Source organism: Oryctolagus cuniculus, chromosome 1 (genome assembly GCF_964237555.1).
Source record: "Oryctolagus cuniculus chromosome 1, mOryCun1.1, whole genome shotgun sequence".
NCBI lineage: Eukaryota > Metazoa > Chordata > Mammalia > Lagomorpha > Leporidae > Oryctolagus > Oryctolagus cuniculus.
Genome location: NC_091432.1, coordinates 220,645,605 through 220,667,712, shown reverse-complemented (window position 1 = coordinate 220,667,712; position 22,108 = coordinate 220,645,605). Strand labels below are relative to the sequence as shown.

At 42.7% G+C, this 22,108-nt stretch overlaps 1 protein-coding gene across 8 annotated transcripts in view; it reads left to right on the top strand.

The window, feature by feature from the left end:
• The window catches only part of ASTN2 (astrotactin 2), a 1,032,549-nt gene that overhangs the window by 338,383 nt on the left and 672,058 nt on the right, over positions 1-22,108 (top strand). For 6 of the 8 annotated variants that reach the window (XM_070066427.1, XM_070066421.1, XM_070066416.1 and 3 more), the window contains one exon: positions 6,936-7,043. The exons of 1 other annotated variant lie outside the window; for it this stretch is intronic. In XM_070066427.1, the coding sequence (XP_069922528.1) occupies positions 6,936-7,043 (108 nt within the window). Of the gene's footprint in view, positions 1-6,935; positions 7,044-22,108 lie in introns of those variants that run through there. One more of the 8 variants, XM_070066434.1, reaches the window with a different exon arrangement.

The following is a 22,108-nucleotide window of genomic DNA, read 5'->3' as shown; positions in this document are numbered from 1 at the left end:
ACTTCCTTTCTTTCTATTGAAACTCAGACAAGCATTGAGTAAATGCCAAATATGCCCCAGCTCACTTTTTTGGTTTTTGTACTTTTTACATGCAACATATCATTTTCCCCATAATGACCATGTGAGCTGCCAGTTATTGTCCTTCTTAAAAGGGAAGTACAGGGGCATGCATTTGGCACAGTGGTTAAGATGCTGCTTGAGATACCTGCATCCCAAATCACAATGCTTGGGTTTGAATCCTATACAGTCTAATATAGATTCCTGCTAATGCAACCCTGGGAGGCAGTGGGCTAGGGCTTAATGCTTGGTCCCACATGGGAGACCTGGATTGAGTTCTGAGTTCCTGGCTAAGCCCTGACTTCAGCAGCACCCGGAGAGTAAACCAGCAAGATTCTCATATTCTCTCTCATTATATGTGTTTGTGTGTCTGCCTTTCAAATAAATTGAAAATAAATCAATAAAAATTTTAAAATTAAATTAAGTAAGGCCACACATCTAAAAATTGAAACTTAAGATTAGAACTCATGTCTGATGGGGCTGACACCATGGCTTACTTGGTTAATCCTCCACCTGTGGTACCAGCATCCCACATGGGCACTGGGTTCTAGTTCTGGCTGCCCCTCTTCCAGTCAAGGTCTCTGCTGTGGCCCAGGAGGGCAATGGAGGATGGCCCAAGTGTTTGGGCCCCTGCACCCACATGGGAGACCAGGAGGAAGCACCTGGCTCCTGGCTTCGGATCAGCGCGGTGTGTTGGCCACAGTGGCCATTTGGGGAGTGAACCAATGGAAGGAAGACCTTTCTCTCTATCTCTCTCACTGTCTATAACTCTATCTGTCAAATTAAAAAAAAAAAAAAGAACTCATGTCTGATTCCAGTATGCTAATTTAATTGCCTCCCATGGTTCATGGGTTACCCCAATATAATACAGACACCAGAATCTAAGTGCCCTGGGGGCAGGTCTATGTCTCTTGTGGTTTAGTGGAATCCTAGCTACCTCATTTTTTATTCAAGTCACATTTCATTAAAAAAAATAACAGTTTTGTGTGGCTATTTATCTCATTTCTGTACTCATATCCTGGCCCTTAATTATGCTATGTAATATTTATTCTCCAAATGCCCCCAAAACTGTACTCTCTTAATTGGAGGGGAACATGCACTTTTCTGTTTTGAGATGTGCCATAGGCTTGAAATGAACACGGCTTTTAAAGATTTACTATGAAAAAATATATAAAAGTCTCAGTAATAATTTCATGCAAACAATGTAAAGTATATGTAGTTAACTTATATGCTATAATAACACGTTAATATAGTTGGTCAAATTGGATATATTCTGAAAACTTATGTGTCTTTCTTATTTTTATCTTTATGACTATTAGAACACTTAAAATCGCATTTGTGGCTTGCCTTATATTTCTGTTGCACCTGCTGGTCTAGTGGCCTTCTCTTTGAGCTTATTTCTAATCTGATGATGGAATCCTTACTGCTTACAGGAAGGAGGTGAAGGCCAGAGGAGATGGGACTAGAGAGTTCACCTGAGGGGGATGGTCTCATGGCAGTTATAGGGACCTAATCTCCATATGCTTGAATGTGTGGAAGGATTGAGGAGTCATTAGGATCTTGTGAGCCTGATTAGAGTGCCTACAAAAAGTTCTGAGCAGAAGCTCAGAGGAGTGGAAAACACATCCAGGTATGAGGATCAAGTAATAGACTTTAGCTGTCAACGTGTTAAACCTTTGTCATCCCTCCCTGAGTGTGTACGTGTAGTTTATAAAACGGTGACGCCGTCTCTGCAAGTAGACCAAATTCGAATCTCAGCTTCCCCACTTACTACCACACATGACCTCTCCAAGACCTAGTTATTCATCTTTAAAACAAGGTTTATGATACCATCCTTACAGGGATGGCTGTGGGCATTAAATAGGGTATTTACTCATATTTTATTACACACGAGCACAGAGACTAAGGGAATTGGCTCTATAGCCACTGTCTGCGTTTGAATTGTGACCCCACTACTTACAAGCTGGGCAATCCTGGGAACATTATTTAAGCACCCTGTGCCTTCGTTCCCTCATCCATTACAATGGGAATAAAAGTAGTATCTTACCTCTTAGGGTCCTCATAAGGATGAAATAAATCAGTACATGTAAACGATCTGGAGCAGTACCTAGGGGGAATCAGTTCTATGCAAGTGTTAGCTTTTCTTGTGTTAGAATTGCATCACTGCTAGAATGCTGTCCTAGTGGAGAAAGAATTCTATCTGAATCCTGTCTGCCACATTTGTTCACCAAGGAAGGGGCATGATAGGTCATTTGGGTACAAGATTAAAAAGCAGAAATGAAGGAAGAGAAGGAGGACTTAACTGGAATGTTTAATAGTATGGAAGTACATTAAAAGGACTATGAGAAGGATCTGGAGTAGACTTCTGACAACCACAGACCCCACAGCAGGACAGATGCTTCCTGGATATAAAGGAACTATTTTATCAGATGCTTTCAATTTTCTGTTTGACCAATAATTGTTCATAGATGAACAAAATCCTTCCCTTCCTCCCTCTCTTCTTTCCTTTCAACTTTGTTACAGTAAGATATTTTAATGACAGTTTTAAAAGCCTGCTGGCCTCTGGGGACCTCTGTTCTCCAGCCCCTTCCAGAATCCCCATGGGGCCCCTGCCAACTGCATTTCAGAGTGGAGGCTTTAAATGGGGGAACCGCATCTGGGAGAATGTAGAGTCTCCTGCTGTCTCGAGGCACTGCTTTTGGTTGCTGTGGATCATGCAAGTATGAATCGAGGCTCAGGAACAGGCCAAGCCTGATGGCATGAGGACAAAGATCAGATGTTACTGACCCTTGTGCTATTATATTCATCTCAACTTACTGTCTTGAGAAAGCCTAGCGTAGGCAGAGCAGTTATGAATCTTTCTGTATTACAGAGTATTACATTAAAAGTATCACAAGTTGAAGATTTGAGCTTGAGCATCAGTCACACCAGGTTTCAGAGTCCAGTTTCATTCATTATTGCCAAGTGACCTCAGCTGTCTTTTCTGCAAAGTGGGCATAATGATACCTCCCTCTTCATGATATTGTGACTTTGGGATAAAATGATGCAAGGAAGTCTCATAATGTGATATTTGGCACCTTCCCATCAAAAAGACAATCGGCTTTCCCAATATTACCTCTCAAGTTATTGCAAAGAAAGAAATCTGTACCCTAGAGAGCCTGAGTTTGGAGCTGGACAGCTGTGTGACTTTAGGCAAGTAAATTTACCCCTGCATGTCTTTGTGTCTTTGTGTCTGGTTTGTTAACTACACCTCTGCTATGAATCTATTATGATGAGAATTGTGTGCAATATGTATATAAATCTTCTAAGTGTGTAGTTGATTGCTCAAGAGCATTGCTGGAATGAATGAATGAGTAATAACCATATTGCAGAAAGAGTGTCTGCAAGTGAAATTTCTGTATTCTGAATGCCATTTCAAATACCCTACCTGAGGAAATTGCATAGTAAATCCTTTTGTGAATTGAATCACATTTTCCTCTAATGTGTGTTTTTCTTTTCCTCAGGTGGAATTTTTGCATAGGTAATAGGTCAGCATGTTGCCTGATTCAAAATACACATAGGGATTATAGGGAAAAGTAGCCTCTTCTATTCCCATTCTTCAGCTACTTAATTCTCCACCCAGTACAACCACTATTACCAGATTCTTAAATATGCTCCAGGAGTCTAGGAGATGATCTATAAATGTGGACATTAAAGTCCCGTCCCCCACTAACCCACTGTTGGTGGGAATGCAAACTGGTCAAGCCACTATGGAAATCAGTCTGGAGATTCCTCAGAAACCTGAATATAACCCTACCGTTCGACCCAGCCATCCCACTCCTTGGAATTTACCCAAAGGAGTTTAAATTGATAAAGAAAAAAGCGGTCTGCACCCTAATGTTTATTGCAGCACAATTCACAATAGCCAAGACCTGGAACCAACCTAAATGCCCATCAATGGTAGACTGGATAAAGAAATTATGGGATATGTATTCTTTAGAATACTATACCGCAGTAAGAAACAACGAAATCCAGTCATTTGCAACAAAATGGAGGAATCTGGAACACATCATGCTGAGTGAAGTAAGCCAGTCCCAAAGGGACAAATACCATATGTTCTCCCTGATCGGTGACAACTGACTGAACACCAAAAAAGGAAACCTCCTGAAGTGAAATGGACACTATGAGAAATGGTGACTTGATCAGCATAGCCCTGACTGCTAATGGACAACTTAATACATTATCCCTCATAGTATTTTTTTTTTGTCTGTTCTACTTAATATGACTGGTTTAATTCTGTAATTATCACACAGTTATTCTTAAGTGTTGAAAATTAACTGAAATGTGATCCCTGTTAAACATAAAAGTGGGAATAAGAGAGGGAAGAGATGTATAATTTGGGGCATGCTCGGGCCGACTTGCCCCAATTGATAGAGTTGGAAACATACCAGGGGATTCCAATTCAATCCCATCAAGGTGGCATGTGCCAATGCCATCTCACTATTCCAAGTGATCAATTTCAGTTCACAATTGATCATAATGAAAGGACTAAGAGTCAAAGGGAGCACATAAACAAGTCTAGTATCTGCTAACACTAACCGATAGAATAAATAAAGGGGAGAGTGATCCAACATGGGAAGTGAGATACTCAGCAGACTCATAGAATGGCGGATGTCCTAAATAGCACTCTGGCCTCAGAATCAGCCCTAAAGGCACTCGGATCTGGCTGAAAAGCCCATGAGAGTATTTCAGGCATGGAAAGCCAAGACACTCTGGCAAAAGATCTCTGTGAGTGAGATCCCAGTGGAAGGAACAGGTCTTCAAAGAGGGAGGTGCCTTTCTCTGAAGGGAGGAGAGAACCTCCACTTTGACTATGACCTTGTCTAAACAAGATAAGAGTCGGAGAACTCAAGGGGCTTCCATAGCCTTGGAAACTCATGACTGGTGCATAGGGAGATTACTGATGCCATAAACAGGAGTGTCAATTTGTAAGGTCAACAGCGGGAGTCACTGTGCACTTACTCCTCATGTAGGATCTCTGTCCTTAATGTGCTGTACACTGAGGCTTAATGCTATAACGAGTACTCAAACAGTATATTTCACTTTGTGTTTCTATGGGGGTGCAAACGATTGAAATCTTTGCTTAATGTACACTAAACTGATCTTCTGTAAAAAAAAAAAAAAAAAAAAAAAAAAAAAAGAAATTATCAATTCCCAACTTGACTCTCACTGGGATTAAACATGACAATAGGTCTGATCTGATTTCATCATCATTTAAAAAAAAATCATCTATTATTTTTCACTTTATGTTTCTGTGTGGGAACAAACTGTTGAAATCCTTACTTAAGGTATACTAAGCTGATCTTCTGTATACTAAGATAATCGAAAATGAATCTTGATGTGAATGGAAGGGGGGAGGGAGTGGGAAAGGGGAGGGTGGTGGGTGGGAGGGACGGTATGGGGGGGAAAGCCATTGTAACCCATGAGTCGTACTTTGGAAATTTATATTCATTAAATAAAAGATAAAAAAAAAAAAAAAAAAAAAAAAAAAAAAAAAAAATCCCGTCCCCTAAACTGTTCCCCAAACCAAAGTTGTGCTTGCCTTCCTACTCACTCTGATCTGCCTGGCATGCTGTCCTCACTGCCATTCTCTTCTCTGTTTGAAAGACTTTAGCAGTTCTTAGTTCTTCTTTTTCCATACCCTGACCTTTAATAACAAAATAATTTTAAAAATGCAGAAGGCACAGAGATACTAATAAAAATTACCTGTATTATCCCTTACCATCACCTGTTAGTATTTTGGCATAGTTCTTTGCAGCCATTCTTCCTTCTCTGCTCTTTAACATACTCCTCATGGCATAGGAATGTGTTGTTCTTCCCCCCTCCGTACATCCCCCTGCTTGTCTCTGCAGCCCTCTGCCAGCATCTTCTCCTCTCCATCCCCACTGTACATCCCCTCACTCAAGCCCTCCTCTCCTCTCACCTGGGTGGTCACTCTGTTTCCTAGCACATGCATCAAATCAACTTGCTGTCTTGCTCTGCAATCTCCCATGACTTGCAAAGTAAAGCCCTCCTCCTCCCCAGTTCTTAGTTTGGTGTTCAAGATAGACCACTGTATGGCTCAGCACCCCTTCCCCATCAGTCCTTGACTTGATGTTGCTGCTGCCCATATGCTCCATGCTCAAGGGAGCACCACTGTTCCCTCTCCTTTGTCTATTACTGAAACATCATTTGTGCTTAAGTCAGTTTGTCTCCATAAAGCCTGCCCAGGTCCTTCGTGTTGTCATGAATTCCCTTCCCCCACCTTTCTAGCATCTCATTGTGTGGGAAACATTAACCATTAATTAAGTTTAAGGCTCCAAAGGATCCCATTTGTCCCCCGGACTAGCATATGATCTCTTGGCTGGCAAGGACTGAGTAATATTTGTCAAGTCCAGTGTCTGGCTCAGGGCCTGGCATATAGTATGTCTTTGATTGAAATGTGTATGAAATTAAGTCAGCTGGTGTGTTTTGTAGAAGTAGACTCATCATTTGAAACAACATAGACATCAATTATTGAGTTCCCACTGTGTACCAAACATTTTACGTATTTTATTTCCTTCCCTCTTTAAGAAAACCTCACAGGGTTTGTAATTATTGCCCTTAATTTAGGGAGAAAGGACCCAGAGCTCAGAAATATGTTCTCTTCAAGGTCACACATCAGGAAGCTGCCTATCTAGGGCTGGAACCCAGATCTGCCTCTCTACAGAGCCTGAATTCCTTCCATGAGTCACGCTGACTGTGGGGTCACTTGAGATTTAGATGGATCTGGGGATGGGGCAGCTGTCTTCAGGTCAGTTAAGGGATTTCACCAGCTTTTGGAGGTGTGGGACTGACTGATGGATTGTGCTTCCTTACAGGGGGAATCAGCTTTGGGAGAACCAAGGGGAACTCGGGTTCAGAGGCAGATGATGAAACACAGCTGACATTCTACACAGAGCAGTACCGCAGTCGCCGCCGCAGCAAAGGTAACTGAGTCCTTGGGAAGGTTCCAGAACCCAAGTTTGTAAGAGGAAACCCTGGGGATCAGATTTTGTGCTCAACGACAATCTTAAATCTTATTCAACCAAGTCCCAATCTGTTTAGCACAGAGCTTGATATCTGCTCCCATAACCAGAAGAATTCACTCTAGTTTTTCTTTGCTCTGTTCTATCCTATCACACTCTGGAGGGTTTGTGGAAAATTCTGAAGTTTATGCAGTGATTTTAAAAAAAATCACAGAAAATTAAATAACTAGTGAGGTTGAAAGGAAAATAGAAACAAAGGAAGTTGCTCAAACTCAGATTAGGATGATGCAGGGTAATGCATGCCCTACTGTGTCTTGCTGTCTTTAGAAGGAGCTGCCAATTTAACTCAAATTCCTGACAGTCAAAGTACAAAGTAAAATGGGAGAGGACCAAGCATTAATGCAAGATATTTCTGTATTTACCTGACACCAACACCAGAGAGAGCATCCCTATAAACAGGATGCCATGTGGCCTTCTAGAGTGTCTTTAATAGATAGCATTGTCTTGGTGCATAATTATTTCTCACAGTGACACTCAGTGTGAGTTGATGTCAAAATGCTAAAGCAGGACTCCATATGGTAGTCCTGAAGTTCTCTGATGATTCACTGTGCTCTGAAGGGAAAATATAACGTATTTCAGGCACTCACCTGTGAATGTCATGCTTCATCTAGGAGTGCTTTCTAAGGATAGGTAAGCAGCAAGTTCAAGATCACATATTCGCAAGACACCTTAGGGTTCAAACAAGCTTTCCATCCCAGTGATTAATGGCAGAGCCATAGGCTTTGGCCACCCACTATAAAAAGAGTTGGTCTGTCAAGCACGAAGGTAGCTAATCAAGGCATGTGGCAGAATGCCTGGCCCTGCCACTTCTGCACAGAAGTCAGCTGAAGAAGTGTGAGGAGCAGGGAGGAGGGGAGGAAGCTGCCTCATAAAACAGTCTGCTGGGAAGACACTGTGGCATAGTAGGCTAAGCCTCTGCCTGCAGGGCCAGCATCCCATATGGGTGCCTGTTCATATCCTGGCTGCTCTTCTTCTGATCCAGCTCCCTGCTATAGCCTGGGAAAACAGTAGAAGATAGCCCAAGTACTTGGGCCTCTGTACCCACGTGGGAGACCTGGAAGAAGCTCCTGGATTCATATTGGCCCAATTCTGGCCATTGTAGCCCTTTGGGGAGTGAACCAGGAAATGGAAGACCTTTCTCTCTCTCTCTCTCTCTCTCTCTCTCTCTCTCTCTCTCTCTGTGTGTGTGTGTGTAACTCTATATCTCAAATAAATTAATAAAAATCTTAAAAAACAAAACATTCTCCAGCTCTCTACCCATTCACAGTAGAGTTTCAGAGAGAGGAGACCACAGTGCTCCCTGGATTCCTTCTATTCCTGGGTGAATTATTGACTTTCCCTCTGCCTCAGTTTCTGTGAAATGGGCACTGTAACTGCCTCAGGGCTTGAAGATGAATTTTGATTCAGTTATATAAGACATATCATGGTGCCAGGTGTACATTAAAGGTAAAATAAGGTAGGCATTATTAATTCTCATTGTTGTCCAAATTTCCTGTCCCTGGCACCTTCCACTGAAAAGGCCATGGGTGAGATGTGTTTCCACATATACCAATAAGAAGGTTTTGCAGCCTCTGCAGCCTTTAGAATAATGGGACTGGCCTTCTCTATCTCCCCACTCCTCTGCTTTCTGAAATCTGCCGCATTGAAGATTTAGAAGTTGGTGATCAGTAATTCTTGACCTGTCTTCTGCCTCCCGGAATCCAGCAGTCAGAGTTAGAGCTGGGCAAGGCGGTGGGTCTCCTCGGCAGGACTGGGCTATTTACAGCTAATTGGAAAAGCATCCATCACTGAGCAGTCCTCACATAAATCGGAGTGAAACTTGGAAAAGAAAAGCCAAAGCCACCAGACTGGAGAGCCACGATTTGGCCCAGTGCCTGCAGACATTCAAGGCCAGGCTGTGTTTTCCGGACAGTGAGGGTGACAGGGACGTGAAACCTCCTTGCTCTGCTTTCCTGGCCCTATTGCCAGCTGAATGCCAGAGCTGTTCTCATCTCTCTCTACTTACTTTCCATTATTTCCATGTCCCTCTTCCTCTGCTTCTAAGGGGTGTTCTGCCATACTCATCTCTTCCTCCTCAGGATCCTAAACTGCTTCACTCACTTGCTCATGTGTTTAAATTTTGATTTCTTCCTTCCTCTTCTCTCTTCTTTACTCCCTCCCTCCTATCACTGCCTCCTCTTCATTCCTCTGTTTTCTTCTCTGTCTTCCCCCTTTTATCTCTTTTCATTTTATCCACTTCTTTCCTCCTCCTTTCTCACCATCATCTTCTCTTTTCTCCAGTTATTTTCAAATAATTTCTCCTTCACTTCTACCCTCCTCCTTTTCTTCCATTCATACCACAAATACCTATTCAGTACCTGCTACATATCTGCCACTCTTCTAGCACTGCCAACACAAAGGAAGCAACAAGTGTTAACATTCTTACTCTCATGGACCTTGTGTCCTATCAGGATATAAGCACATTGGATAGTAACAAATGCTAAGGAAATAAGATACAACAGGAGGGGACTGAGAAAGCAGGGAAAGTCTTGCATCTTTAGATTTCCTGACATCACTCACCCCACCCTTTGTATAGGTAACCAGGAAAGCATTTTTTTTTAAGATTTATTTGTATACTTGAGAGGTAGTGTTAAACATACAGAGAGAAAGAAAGAGACAGAGACAGAGAAAAAAGAGAAAAGATTTTTTTAAAGATTTATTTGTATACTTGAGAGGTAGAGTTAAACACGGGGGTGGGGGAGAGAAAGAGACAGAGAGACAGAGAAAAATCAGAGAGAAAAGTCTTACTTCTATTGGTTCAGTCCCCAAATGGCCCCAATGGCCAGAGCTGGGCTGATCCAAAGCCAGGAGCCAAGTTCTTCTTCTGGGTCTCCCATGCGGGTGCAAGCACTTGGGCCATCTTTGCTTTCCCAAGTGCATTAGCAGAGAGGTGGATCAGAAGAGGAGTAGCCGGGATACGAACCAGTGTCCATGTGGGATGCTGGCACCACAGGTGGAGGCTCAGCCCCAGGGAAGCATTCTTGATACTGTCCTTGATGTTATTAAGGTTTTCAGTATTGTGGCTGCTGCTGCTGATATGATTTTCTTTGGAGCACAGAAAGAGGAACTGGGCATGGCGAAGCCCAATGGACCTGGCACCCAGTTTCCACATCTGCAGATACCTTGGCCCCTGTGAAAGGGCTCTGAGACTTTTTTATTCCTCTTTGTACTTTGTCCAGGAGTTGGGACACCTACTGGGGCAAAGGCACAGACCTAAATGGGGTCTGTGAGCCCCAGGGGAAGCCAGAGCAATAAAGCATGGTTTCTGGTGCTGGGTTACCTGTATTGGAATCCCAGCTCCAGCACTTACTAGTGCTTGCTATATTAGACTTGTAAATTAATATCTCTGTGTACCAGTCTCCTAAGCTATCAAAGAGAGTAGGGAGACTCAAGCTCTAGTGGCTTGTCTAAGGATTAAAATTAGTTGATGTCTATAAAGCATTCAAGTGGAGATTAGAGAAGAAGATGAGAAGTTGTGACAGAGCTAAGCTGCTGAGAAAGGACTCTGGACTCTGTGTGTATTGGGGGGGGGGGGGTGTCTCAAATCCACTGCAAATTTGCTGTGTGACTTAGTCAACTTCCATCACTGATCCAGGTCTCTGTTTTTGTTTTTTTTGTTGTTGTTGTTGTTTTAATTTTCTTTATTTGAAAGGCATAGAGACAGAAAGCTGGAGGGTGGGAAGAAGGAGGGAAGAGAGAAAAGGAGAGGAAGAAGAGGAATCTTCTCCCTGGCAATCTACTCCCCAGTTACTAGCCTCCTAGGGACTCTATCTAGGTCTCCCACATAAGAGGCAGGAACCCAAGTACTTGAGCCATCAACTGCTGCCTCTAAGGAAAATTAGCAGGAAGCTAGATCACAGGTGGAGGAGCCAGAACTTGAACCAGGCACTCTGATATGAGATGTAGGACTTAACCACCTGTATTACACGTGCTGTCCTAGGTCTATTTTTTTTTTAAAGATTTACTTATTTGAAAAAGACAAAGAGATTTCTATCTACTGGTTCACTTCCCTAGGTGGTTGCAATGGCCAGGGCTGAACCAGGCCAAAGCCAGGAGCCTCATCCAGGTCTCTCACATGAGTGGCAGGGGCCTGAACACTTGGGCCATCTTCTGCTGCTACTCCCAGGGTATTAGCAGGAAGCTTGATCAGAAGTGGAGCAGCTGGGCTATGAACTGGTGCCCATATGGTTTGCCAGATCCTAGGTGGCTGCTTTATCTGCCATACCACAACACTGGCCCCAGGCTTTTGTTCTTACCTTAAATATAGAAGAGTAGAAGACTGGTTGCTGGTCAGATTTCATCTGGAAACACTTATTTCTATGTCAGTGGGGCTGGTTGTGTATCTGTGAGTGCCCCTATCCTTTTTATGTTTGTTTGTTTTTAAAAGGTTTATTTGTTTATTTGAGAGGCAGAGTCACAAACTGAGAGAGAGGGAGAGACATACAGAGAGGTCTTCCATCTGCTTGTTACCTCCCAAAATAGCCACAATAACCAAGGCTGGGCCAGGCCAAAGCCAGGAGCCAGGAGCTTCTTCCTGGTCTCCCATGTGGGTGCAGGGGCCCAAGCACTTGAGCCATCTTCCACTGTTTTCCTAGGCCATTAGTGGGGAGCTGGATTGGAAATGGAGCAGCCCGGACTTGAATTTGTGCCCACATGGGAGGCTGGCACCGCAAGCAAAGACCCAACCCACTGTGCCACAGCACCAGTCCCCGTCTTCTGGACTTGAGAAGCACCAGGCTTTCAGCTCTGGCTCCTTGGCATCTGATTTGCTTCTCTCAGTTCTGAATTCTCTTTAGTGGAGAGGGTGTCAGCCCATGAGACTTCTGTCATCTCATTTAGCTGTGCCTAGTGCTTTTTCACCTCCCTCCACCCCCATCTCCAGCCTGCCTGGACCCTGATTATCCCAGCCCTCGTCCCTTCCTCTGCCCCCACCATCCAGTTCTTCTTTAGAGAAAGTGGCAAGTCAGCGTTTCCCTGTGGTCTGCCCAGGGACGTGCCAGCCAGCCTGACTGTGACACAGAGATGATAGAGTGCAATGAGGTAAGGGAAAGAAGAGATAAAAATACTAGGAAAAGTGAATCCCTGGGCTGGTTGACAATAATTTCATAACATTTGAGTCACGACATTAATTCATTCTACCCTCTTCTGTTTATCTGAAAATTTGTAATTTAAACTACACAAGGGTACTTCAAAAAGTTCATGGAAAGTATGTATTATAAAACAGTTATGCATAGATTTCAAAAAAATCTTACACCAAAACAGATTGATATTTTAATTCCATTTTTCCATTAGCTTGGTAAAGTACTATTCTGTTTCTCAAATCTTGGGGCACTGGACTTGGATCAAAGCATTCACCTGCTGCTGTCTTTGAAATAAATGCTCAGAAGGAAGTTTGGTCTGTGGGATCATCTGAGGGTGACGGGAACCATGGTTCCCAGTCCCAGCTTTGCCACTGATTTGCCATGTGACCTCAGCCACACCACGGCCAGACTCGGCGTCTCGTTTTCACAGGATCTAAGTGAAAGGAGGTTTAGGATGGATGCTGCAGAGCATGGGAGCTCCACATGGTATTGGGGAAGCTGTTAGAAGACTTTGTGTCGTTCAACCAGGCGTTGAATTGCACGAGTCAGATTATGCCAGCTTTGAAGAAGAAGGATGTGGATGAACAGGAGCTACATACAGGAGGGCTTCCTGGAGGAGTTTACGCTGGAAAGTGACCTGGGTCCCAAGCTGGTTCTGCTGCTTCCTTGAACATAGCATGAGCCAATAGTGTCAATATTAACAGCACCATTCTGAGAGGCTAGTTGTGAATATTAAATGAGATAACGATTATCTTCTTTATAAATTCAACACCCAACAATAAATTCCCTTCTCACTGTTACCATCCTCCTCCATGCCACCTACATCCTTTGCCTAAAAACTGCTAAAAGCCCTTCCTCGGTGGTCTCACTTACTTGATTCCATCCTGTTTCAACCCTGCAGCCAGGATGATAATTTTTAAAAGTATCATCAGAGATTCTATTGCTTCTCCACTTTGTAGCTCTCCATGCCATCCTTTTGCATTTATAATAGAATGTGGATTCCCCTACACACTCCCACAAGCCCCTAGGTGGGGTGGTCTTTCCCCAGTTGTCTCCCAGGGCTCTCTGTACTCTTGCCATCCAGGCCTTCTTGCACAGCATTCCTTTCTGCGCCCTACCAGAACCCTCACAATATCTCTCTCTGATTTTTTTAACCTATAAACCTTTTATTTTAGGTATACAAGCTTCATGCATTTCATATATACAAATATAGAAACACAGTGATTCTTCCCACGCTCTCTCCCGCTCACCTGCATTTCCACCTTTCTTCCTCCTCCCTCTCCTATCACCCTGGCCTCTCCACTTCTGGGGTGCATCTTTTGCAAAGTCATCCCCCTTCTGAGTTAATTTCCCTGTCTTGTTCTATACCAGAGTCTATGGTGCTCCCTCTTTATAAACTTGACCACCACTATAATATTGCATTTACTGTTGTGTTCTCTGGGTGGTGGCTGTGTCTTCCACTGACCTGGAGACTGAGCATGGGTGCAGTACCTTTGTGTCCAGTTTCTTATTTCCAATACCACATACAGAGATGGGACCATAGTGAGCCTTAGGATAATACAGATGGATGAATGATGAAAGAATGGATGGAAGAATGAATGAAAGCAGTGTCTGGCGCAGTCTGCATTATTGCAAGTGCTCTGGATAGATGTTATGTTTTGTTTATCTCCTCTTTATTTTTTTCCTCACTTCATCCCCATTACTGGACAGTGGTCTGCTCTGGTCTTCCTTTCTCCTTCCCGCTCTCAGTGAACATAATGGAAGCCTAGTCCCATTCCATGTTTCCAGTACAAAACCACTAGGAAAGGACATGCCTGGCAGTGGTGAGGGCTCCAAGTGTTGACTGTGACAATTCCACTCTGCCTGGGCTCCTTGAGCATGGCTGGGACATTTACTATTGAGAGGGATGTAATGTGGTCAGGGAGAGGGGCAGGGAGCAGGAGAGAGCATATGTCTAGAAGTTTTTACATGTTGATTTCCCTTTCAGCGTGGCCCATGGGAGAAATAAACCCAAATGTGAGACCTGACATCACCTCATCTCCTCTGTGTATCTTTTAACCTCTGGGTACTTCCCTTTGTGTGAAATGGAGCTGTTGATACCTTCTTCATAGAGTGAGCAAGTCTAGAGGTAGAAGATTCTGGAACTCACCCAAAGGTTGCTCAAGAACTACTTGTCCTTTCTTCCCATATCTCCTACCCCTCTAAAGCATTCTAAATTCCAAATTAAATCAAGTAAAATTCCATCTGGGATCTACTGGAAAAGAGATTAACAATATAGTCTGGGAGCAGTACATGGCTTAGCTATGACTCAGATTCTTTTTAAGGAAAATGGGACTGTTTTTAGAAAGTGTCTGGTGTGGATAGGTAGTACCTTGTCTCAGTGCAGAGAACTGAAGTAATCAACATGATATGTTAGGGGAAAGGGAAAGCAAAAACGGGTCTGAGAAACAGACTGAGAGATCAGGGTGTAAATATCTCTTACGATTTTTAAAGGAGGGATCAGCAACAAGCTACTTCTGTGAATGGCCAATTGAGTAAGTATGTTTAGTTGTGCAGGTTGCACAGTCTCTGTTGGAGCTCCTCAGTGCTGCTGTTGTACCACGAAAGCTCCCATAGAAAACTCATAAATGCATGAATACAACTATATTTCAATAACATTTTACTTTCAAAAACATGTGCTGATCCACATTGCACCTGTGGGCTATAGTTAGCTGTCCCCTTCCCTAAACCACCCATTTTGTACAGGTAGCACTCACCTTTATCTATGTCCAGGAAACATCCAAGAAATTTCATAGTGCTTTGTGAACTGACCCCATAGCATCCTATTAGAGTCTGTTTACCAAGCAACAAGTACAATAATTGGCCAAGTAAATACCATGTCTCATGGTGATCTATAGAATAAAGTAGCTGATGTGATAGGTTCCCCCTGGGCAGGATTTCCTTTTGTTAATCAGGGTGCCATACAGCAAAGAATGCTGGATTGTGAATCAGATGTGTGCTTACGTTTCTAATCCAAGATTAACCAGCAAACCGGTGCGCTCTCAGTTTTCCTATCTGTGTTATGGGAATGTTTATATTTCATGTTACCATTCCAGTTCAACCTCTGTGTAACAAACACCCCTACTAATCATGATGTTTGGTGTTGTTGGAAATAAGGCCTGGGCCCGCATTGTCAAGGTGGTTGCAGTCTTCTGGGTTGGGAGTGGTCATGGTGGTAGAAGGAGCTGATACATAGAGGCAGTGTTGATCATACGAGCCAGTACATGCTTAATAGAAATTCCAGATGAGTGAAGCAGATGTCTTGTCCAGCCCAAGACACAAAGCTGAGCAGGAGACAGAGCACCCACAGCTGCTGGACTGTCTCAGAGGTACAGTCAGCCAGCTTGAGTCTCCTGGCCCAGCCGTGTGCCTGTGGCTGTGTGGCCTTGGGCAAATTCCTCTCCCACTCTGCACCTTGGACTTTTCATCTGCTGGTTGCTTAGCAGCTCTAGAAATTCAGATTTTTCTGAATCACGATCTCATGCTCTTTCTTATAACCTTTGCTTATTAATTCTCCAGAAGAAAGAACCAGGGCAGAAATGCCCTCTGATTTTGCTTATTTCTTTTTTCTACTTGCTTGTTTTAATCTAGCAGTTGTTAAACTGGGATTTTCTGTAGTGATAAGAATCATTCAGTTGTAAAAAACTTTGTGCCAATGTGTTTGGCTATATGAATGTTATCCTTTTGATTACTGGGCAAACACAACCAGAAAACAGTAGAACTTCTAGGTTGAGCCTAGGCTTTGTCATCAACAGACACAAGTTCAAATGCTTGCTCTGCCATTTCTTAGCCGCATGGCCTAGGGCAAGAAACTCTCTATGATCTCAGTTTCTCTTGGGTTAAGAGCCGGTGCTGAGGGTCCAGTGCTGTGGCGTAGTGGGTAAAACTGCCGCCTGCAGTGCTGGCATCCCATATGGGTACCAGTTCGAGTTCCAGATGCTCCACTTCTGATCCAGCTCCCTGCTAATGCACATGGGAAAGCAAAAGAAGATGGTTCAAGTCCTTAGGCCCCTGCGCCTACACGGTAGGTTGGGAGGAAGCTTGTGGCTCCTAGCTTTGGATTGGCCCAGCTCTGCCATTGTGGACATTTGGTAAGTGAGTCAGTGAATGGAAGATATCCCTCTCTCTGTAACTCTGCCTTTCAAATAAATAAAGAAATCTTTAAAAAAATAATAAGTGTGCTAGTTGTTTTTCTCTTCTCTCATAAGCTTGTTATAAGGATTAAATGAAGATAATGCATGCAAAGGAAATGCTTAGCTGAGTGTGCTTGCTGTATGATCTGTTAAATGGTGGTCAGTTAAGCAAAGCATTGCAGTGCCTGAGCCAGGCACAGCTCATGGCCTCTTTCCAGTGTGTTGGACCACAAATTGGACTTGCTTCTAGTAACAAAAAAAAAAATAGACACTTTCCAAGAGAACATGAATTTGGCATTCCTGACCTTTGGGGACTTCATATTACAGCTTTTCCTTTCATTGTCATCTGTTTCTTGTTTAGAGATAGCCTTTCCCACAAGCACGTCTACTGGCTCCTCTCTGCCAGCCTGCAGGACAGACCCCTAGGACCTGCCACACAGAAAAGTAAACACAGACGACAAAGTGATCTATATTTAATCAGCCTCTAAGGCCTTTGTGGCCTGAGTGACCTGGAAGCTATGGCATGGCTTTGCAGATGCAGGACAGATTGGTTGGATTTGTACAGAGGAACACTTGACTGGGAATACATGGGGAAATGCATCAGCACCCTGACGGGATGGATTTAACTGGCTATCGCAGGCTACGCATGTATGTGTAGAGAAAACAGGGCAAGGTTAGCACAGACTAGAAAGCCAGGCAGGGGGAGCACTAGGTGAACTTGCAAGGAAAGGAAAGACAGGGCCAAACAAGAGAATATCATGAATTACTGGAAGTCCTAGCTCTGGATTATAATCCTGCATATGTTCCTGTTTGGTTATAAAACCTTAATCAAGGCCTTGAACCTCGGTTTCCTATCAGCCTTCCAGGTAGAACTTGAAATTCTCTGTGTTCTCAAAAATATCATTGTGAGAGTCCATGGTAGAAATAGGTACAAGGAGGAAGACACAGAAAAAATTAAGTGTGTGAGAGCCAGTGCACACATCTCTTCCCAACTCTGCTGTGAGTGATGTGGTGATGTTGCATTGGTAGCTTGTTGCAGCCATAGTGGAAATATTTTCACCATGGAAATTAAGCAAACACTTAAGAAGGGAAACTTCTACCTCCCCATCACAGAGCCAGTTGTTAGACAATTACCAGCACACAACTGGGGAGAACTGTTGGTAAGAAATAAGAATTCATCTACTGGCTCTGGTTCAAGGATCATTTTCGTAGAACTAGCCCAGGTAATCCAGAAGGTCAGAGCCTTCAGAGCCTACATCAGGGTAGTTGCCCTCAGCTGTGGAGTAAGAAGGCCTGTCAGGGCTAGGTAATTCGTGAGATTAGATGCATCCAAGAATCAGTTGACAAGCTTTTGACAAATACCAATTCCAAGTACTTACCTGAGACCCACTGTTTGGGAATGTCTGGCCAAGAAGTCTGCATGTTGGTACAAACTCCTCTCAAGGTTCTAGTTTTCAGTCAGAATTGAGAACCACTACTCTGTAGCTTTCTTAACGTATGAGGGGCCTTCATTTTTGAAGAGCATATTATCATGTAATTCTGTTCTCCATGAACTTTTTAAAGTCCCCACATATGAGCCAACAGCACAATCTGATCCTATTCTGGCTTTGGATCCCTACAGAGTTTATCCCCTTTTTCCTAAGTCAGGAAGTTGAGTAACAATTATAAGAGGAATAACAACTTAATAGCAATCACTTATTGAATGCCAGTGATCTTCCTATGCAATCACTATTGCCCTTGTCTGCAAAATGAAATTGAAGGTAGGCAGATAAGTTCTCAAAGGTCATAGAATCAGTAAGTTGCAGGACTGAAGGTTTCAGCTAGGTTACCATTGGCTTTAAAAACTTGTTAGAACACTCCAGAACTGTGCCCTGGGAGAAACTTGTGGATTTTTATTCTTTCCCTGCTAGCCTAACTCCTGCCCTAATGGTTTACTGTTTGCAATTTGCATTAGGTTGACACTTTCCACCAGAAGGATCTCTTAGCTTGCATAGGTTTTCTAGGGAGACTGTGGTCTTCCTGTCGGGGAGATGAGACTAGAGATTTCTATTTTTCTTATTGAAAAAACAGTAAAATGCCAAAACATAGCTTTGATCTATGCATGCATTGGCCCTATTTAAGGAGACATTATAGAAGAGCAAATTACATATTCAGAAATTGTCATGGGTTTAAAAATTCTTTTCTGATGTGTTTTTTCTCTTTCTTCCTCCAAACCTCAGAGGATATAGACATTGGTTTTCCAGATATCCTCAACTCAAACCTGCAGAAACATCACAGGGTCTCAGAAAATGAGGGTTCCTTCAATGCAGGGAGAAAGCCAGCCAACTTCAAAAACTCCCTTCCCAAGGCCATGACAGTTCTTGAAATATTGTTTAAATTGTTCTCAGTTCTCCTGTTCCTTTTCGATGCCAACCAACTCAGCACCTGACAGCCCTGTATCGAAGGGAGGGAGATGGCTGTCAGGAATCAAATGGGAGACCAAAGGCGATAAAGCAAACATGTCGTTTTAAGTTGCTTACACGGGTGAGAAGGAATAATCAGTCTCTCTCTCTCTTTTGTGTTTTACCTAGGCTCAGCAGGATTTTTCCCTCCTTTTCCTCAGAGCGAGAGATTGTGACTCTCTTTTCCTCACCCCAAGGAAAAACGCTTTGCCAAGTCCTTTATTACCAGTCCCGCAGTATGTCCAGGATTATCTTACCCCTGCAAAACTCTTTCCCAAATAGAGACCAAACTGCGGGTCATGAGCACTGAGTATGTCAAGGACTGTGTGTAATGCTTTGCATGCATGATCTTATTTAGTCCAGGTTCTTAGTTCAGGTGCATTTTAGCAAATTAGTTTACCCTCCTAGCCCTCAATTTCCTTCTCTCAAAAATGGAAATGAAAATCCTACCTTATAAGGCTTTTGTAATGATAAACAGAATCATATGTTATAAAAATATAAGGTATGTTAAGGAAGACAGTGAGTGAGAAAAAACCCTGAGATGGTTAATTTAAACAAGATTGAAAAAGGCTTTGAATGTCAAGTTCATTCATCTAATCAGATAATGTTTACTGAATATCTCATTCTGTTGGGACTCTAGCTAAGGACTAGACCTGTAGTGGGAAATGGACCAGGAATGCTACTGTCTTAGGAAACTTATAGCTATGCCGAGAAAATACAAAGAAAGTAATATATCTCCAAAAACACACATAAATGAATATGTCATTTCAAATTGTGAGAAATGCCTCTGATGAAAAGAGGAAAAATATAATTGTAGGAATTATGAAAAACATCTTTGAGGAACCAATATTAAGTTTATACTTGATGGATGATTAGGAAGTGGCCAGGAACCTATGTAAAGGGGGACTCCAGGGGGGTTATTGAAGAGGCATCCGTAATTTTTCTGGTATAAGAAAATTACATTTTCTATAGTGGAGGAAGAATTGTAAGGAAGAAAGACCTAAGGCAGGGAGAATAGTTGGTAGGCTCTTTAGGTAGAATGGGACTATTTGGGTGAATGTCCAAGTGATGGGAATTAAGAATATGTTAGAAATACATCAGGCAGAACCCAGTGACAGATTGGTTTTGAGAAAGTGGGCCACCAAGGGCTGCTGCAAATGAGCCTTGGTTTTGGCATAGAAACTGTGGAGAACCACACAACCAGGAAGGGTGGAAGAACAGATTTTCAGAGGAGACGGGTGAAGGAGCTGAATTTAAGAGCTGCTGCTGTTGAGGCTTGTGAGCCAGGCAGATGGAGACTTTGCCAACCAGATCTAAGATTAAGAGAGGTAGGGCTGGGAGGAAAAAGTTGTCAGTGTGTAGATGCATGTGTTTTTATGTTCTGAGTAGCCCATTGTCATAAGCTTAGCAGCTCCAAACAAAATATATTTTTTATCTCATAGTCTGTAAGTCAAAAACCCAGGCATGGTATACCTGAGTTATCTGCTTGGGTCTTACAGGGGTGAAGTCAAGATTTCAGTGATAGCTATGATTTCCCCTGGGGCACAGGGTCCTCCATTTTTTTCCAAGGTCACGTCACTGCTGGAAGAATTCATTTCTTTGTAGCTGTTTGAGTGACATGCCTGTTTTCCTGTTAGTTGTCTACAGACACTACTCTCAGCTCTTGAAGGCTTTTCTCAAGCCCTTGTCACATGGCTTCCCTCTTAGGTATGTCATCACATGCTTCTTTAGGCAACAGGAGATTACACTTTAACTTTCTTCCTTTAAGTCCTGGTCTTCTTTCAGGGTTTGCTTGATGTAACCGTATCTATCCAGTGTATACTCCTTTTTGTTGAACCCAAAGTCCACTCATCAAAAAATCACTTGACTTTTGTCATAGAATTTAGCCAAATCATGGTGTGAGATCACAACATATTCACAGTCCCACCTATATTCAAGGGGAAGGCAATACATGATAGGTGTACAGAGGTGGGGATCTTGGGGACTGTTTCAGGAGTCTGCCTCGCACAAGGTAGTCAATATAGGTACATGAGTATGAAGCAATCCTAGAACAGGGTGTAGACTGAAAACTGTGGACATGCCCCTTGGTCATGGATTCTAGGTTGAAGACACCCTTCATCCAACATCTCAGGTACACTCAAACTAAGTGGTACTCCAAGTGAACAGGCCACAACTCAAGGGAATTTGTCATGAGAACAGCTTATAGGCTGCATAACATATAGATTTAGGATAGATTTTTTTTAACTTTTATTTAATGAATATAAATTTCCAAAGTACAGCTTATGGATTACAATGGCTTCCCCCCCATAACTTCCCTCCCACCCGCAACCCTCCCCTTTCCCTCTCCCTCCCCCCTTCCATTCACATCGATTCATTTTCAATTCTCTTTATATACAGAAGGTCAGTTTAGCATATATTAAGTAAAGATTTCAACAGTTTGCACCCACATAGAAACACAAAGTGAAAAATACTGTTTGAGTACTAGTTATGCAACACATTCAATGTGCATGGCAATGTGTAGTATCCCAAGTCACTCAGTCAAATGTATTTGGTGTTGAACTGGCAAGGGTTTTTCCTTCATGGCTCACACTAAACAAATTTTCTAACCATGCGCGTCTATTTGAAGAGTAGTTTAGAAAAAGTCAGGTCAACTCTGGCTTTTCACACAACCAGATGCTAGGGAAATGCAATGGAACCTTAAGCTAAGATACTGTCTTTTTTATTTTGGGGTATGGTGTTAGATGTTTTACTAGAAGCTGCTTCAGGCTCTACCATTCTTTACTTTTATTTGTTTAATACATATTGTAGATTCTAGAATCAGTGTGGTTTTCTGGAGAGTCTAGGGTTAAAAATATATGGCTTCAGTCTGTAAGTAGTTCCTTCCTACATTTCTGTCTATGAAGAAAGTCCAGTCAAAACTGACACCTAAGCTCATCTCTCCAGCCTCAGGACATCTTTAGAATTTAGAGGTTTCAGCCCTGTTGGTGGTGGTTTGCTCATTGCTTTTACATTTTGTTCACCAGTGTAAAATAATATAACAATAATATGATAAAGGAAAGTAGGAAAACACAGAAAAACAAAAACTTTCTGGACCACAGAGTTCATTTCATTTTTTCCTTGTCCTCATTTACATGCATATTCTTTCCCACCAGTGCATTCCTGTTTTCTTCACCCGACATTATATTACCATATTTTTTCCTCTGACACTGCACATTTTTTATCAAGCTCTAAAC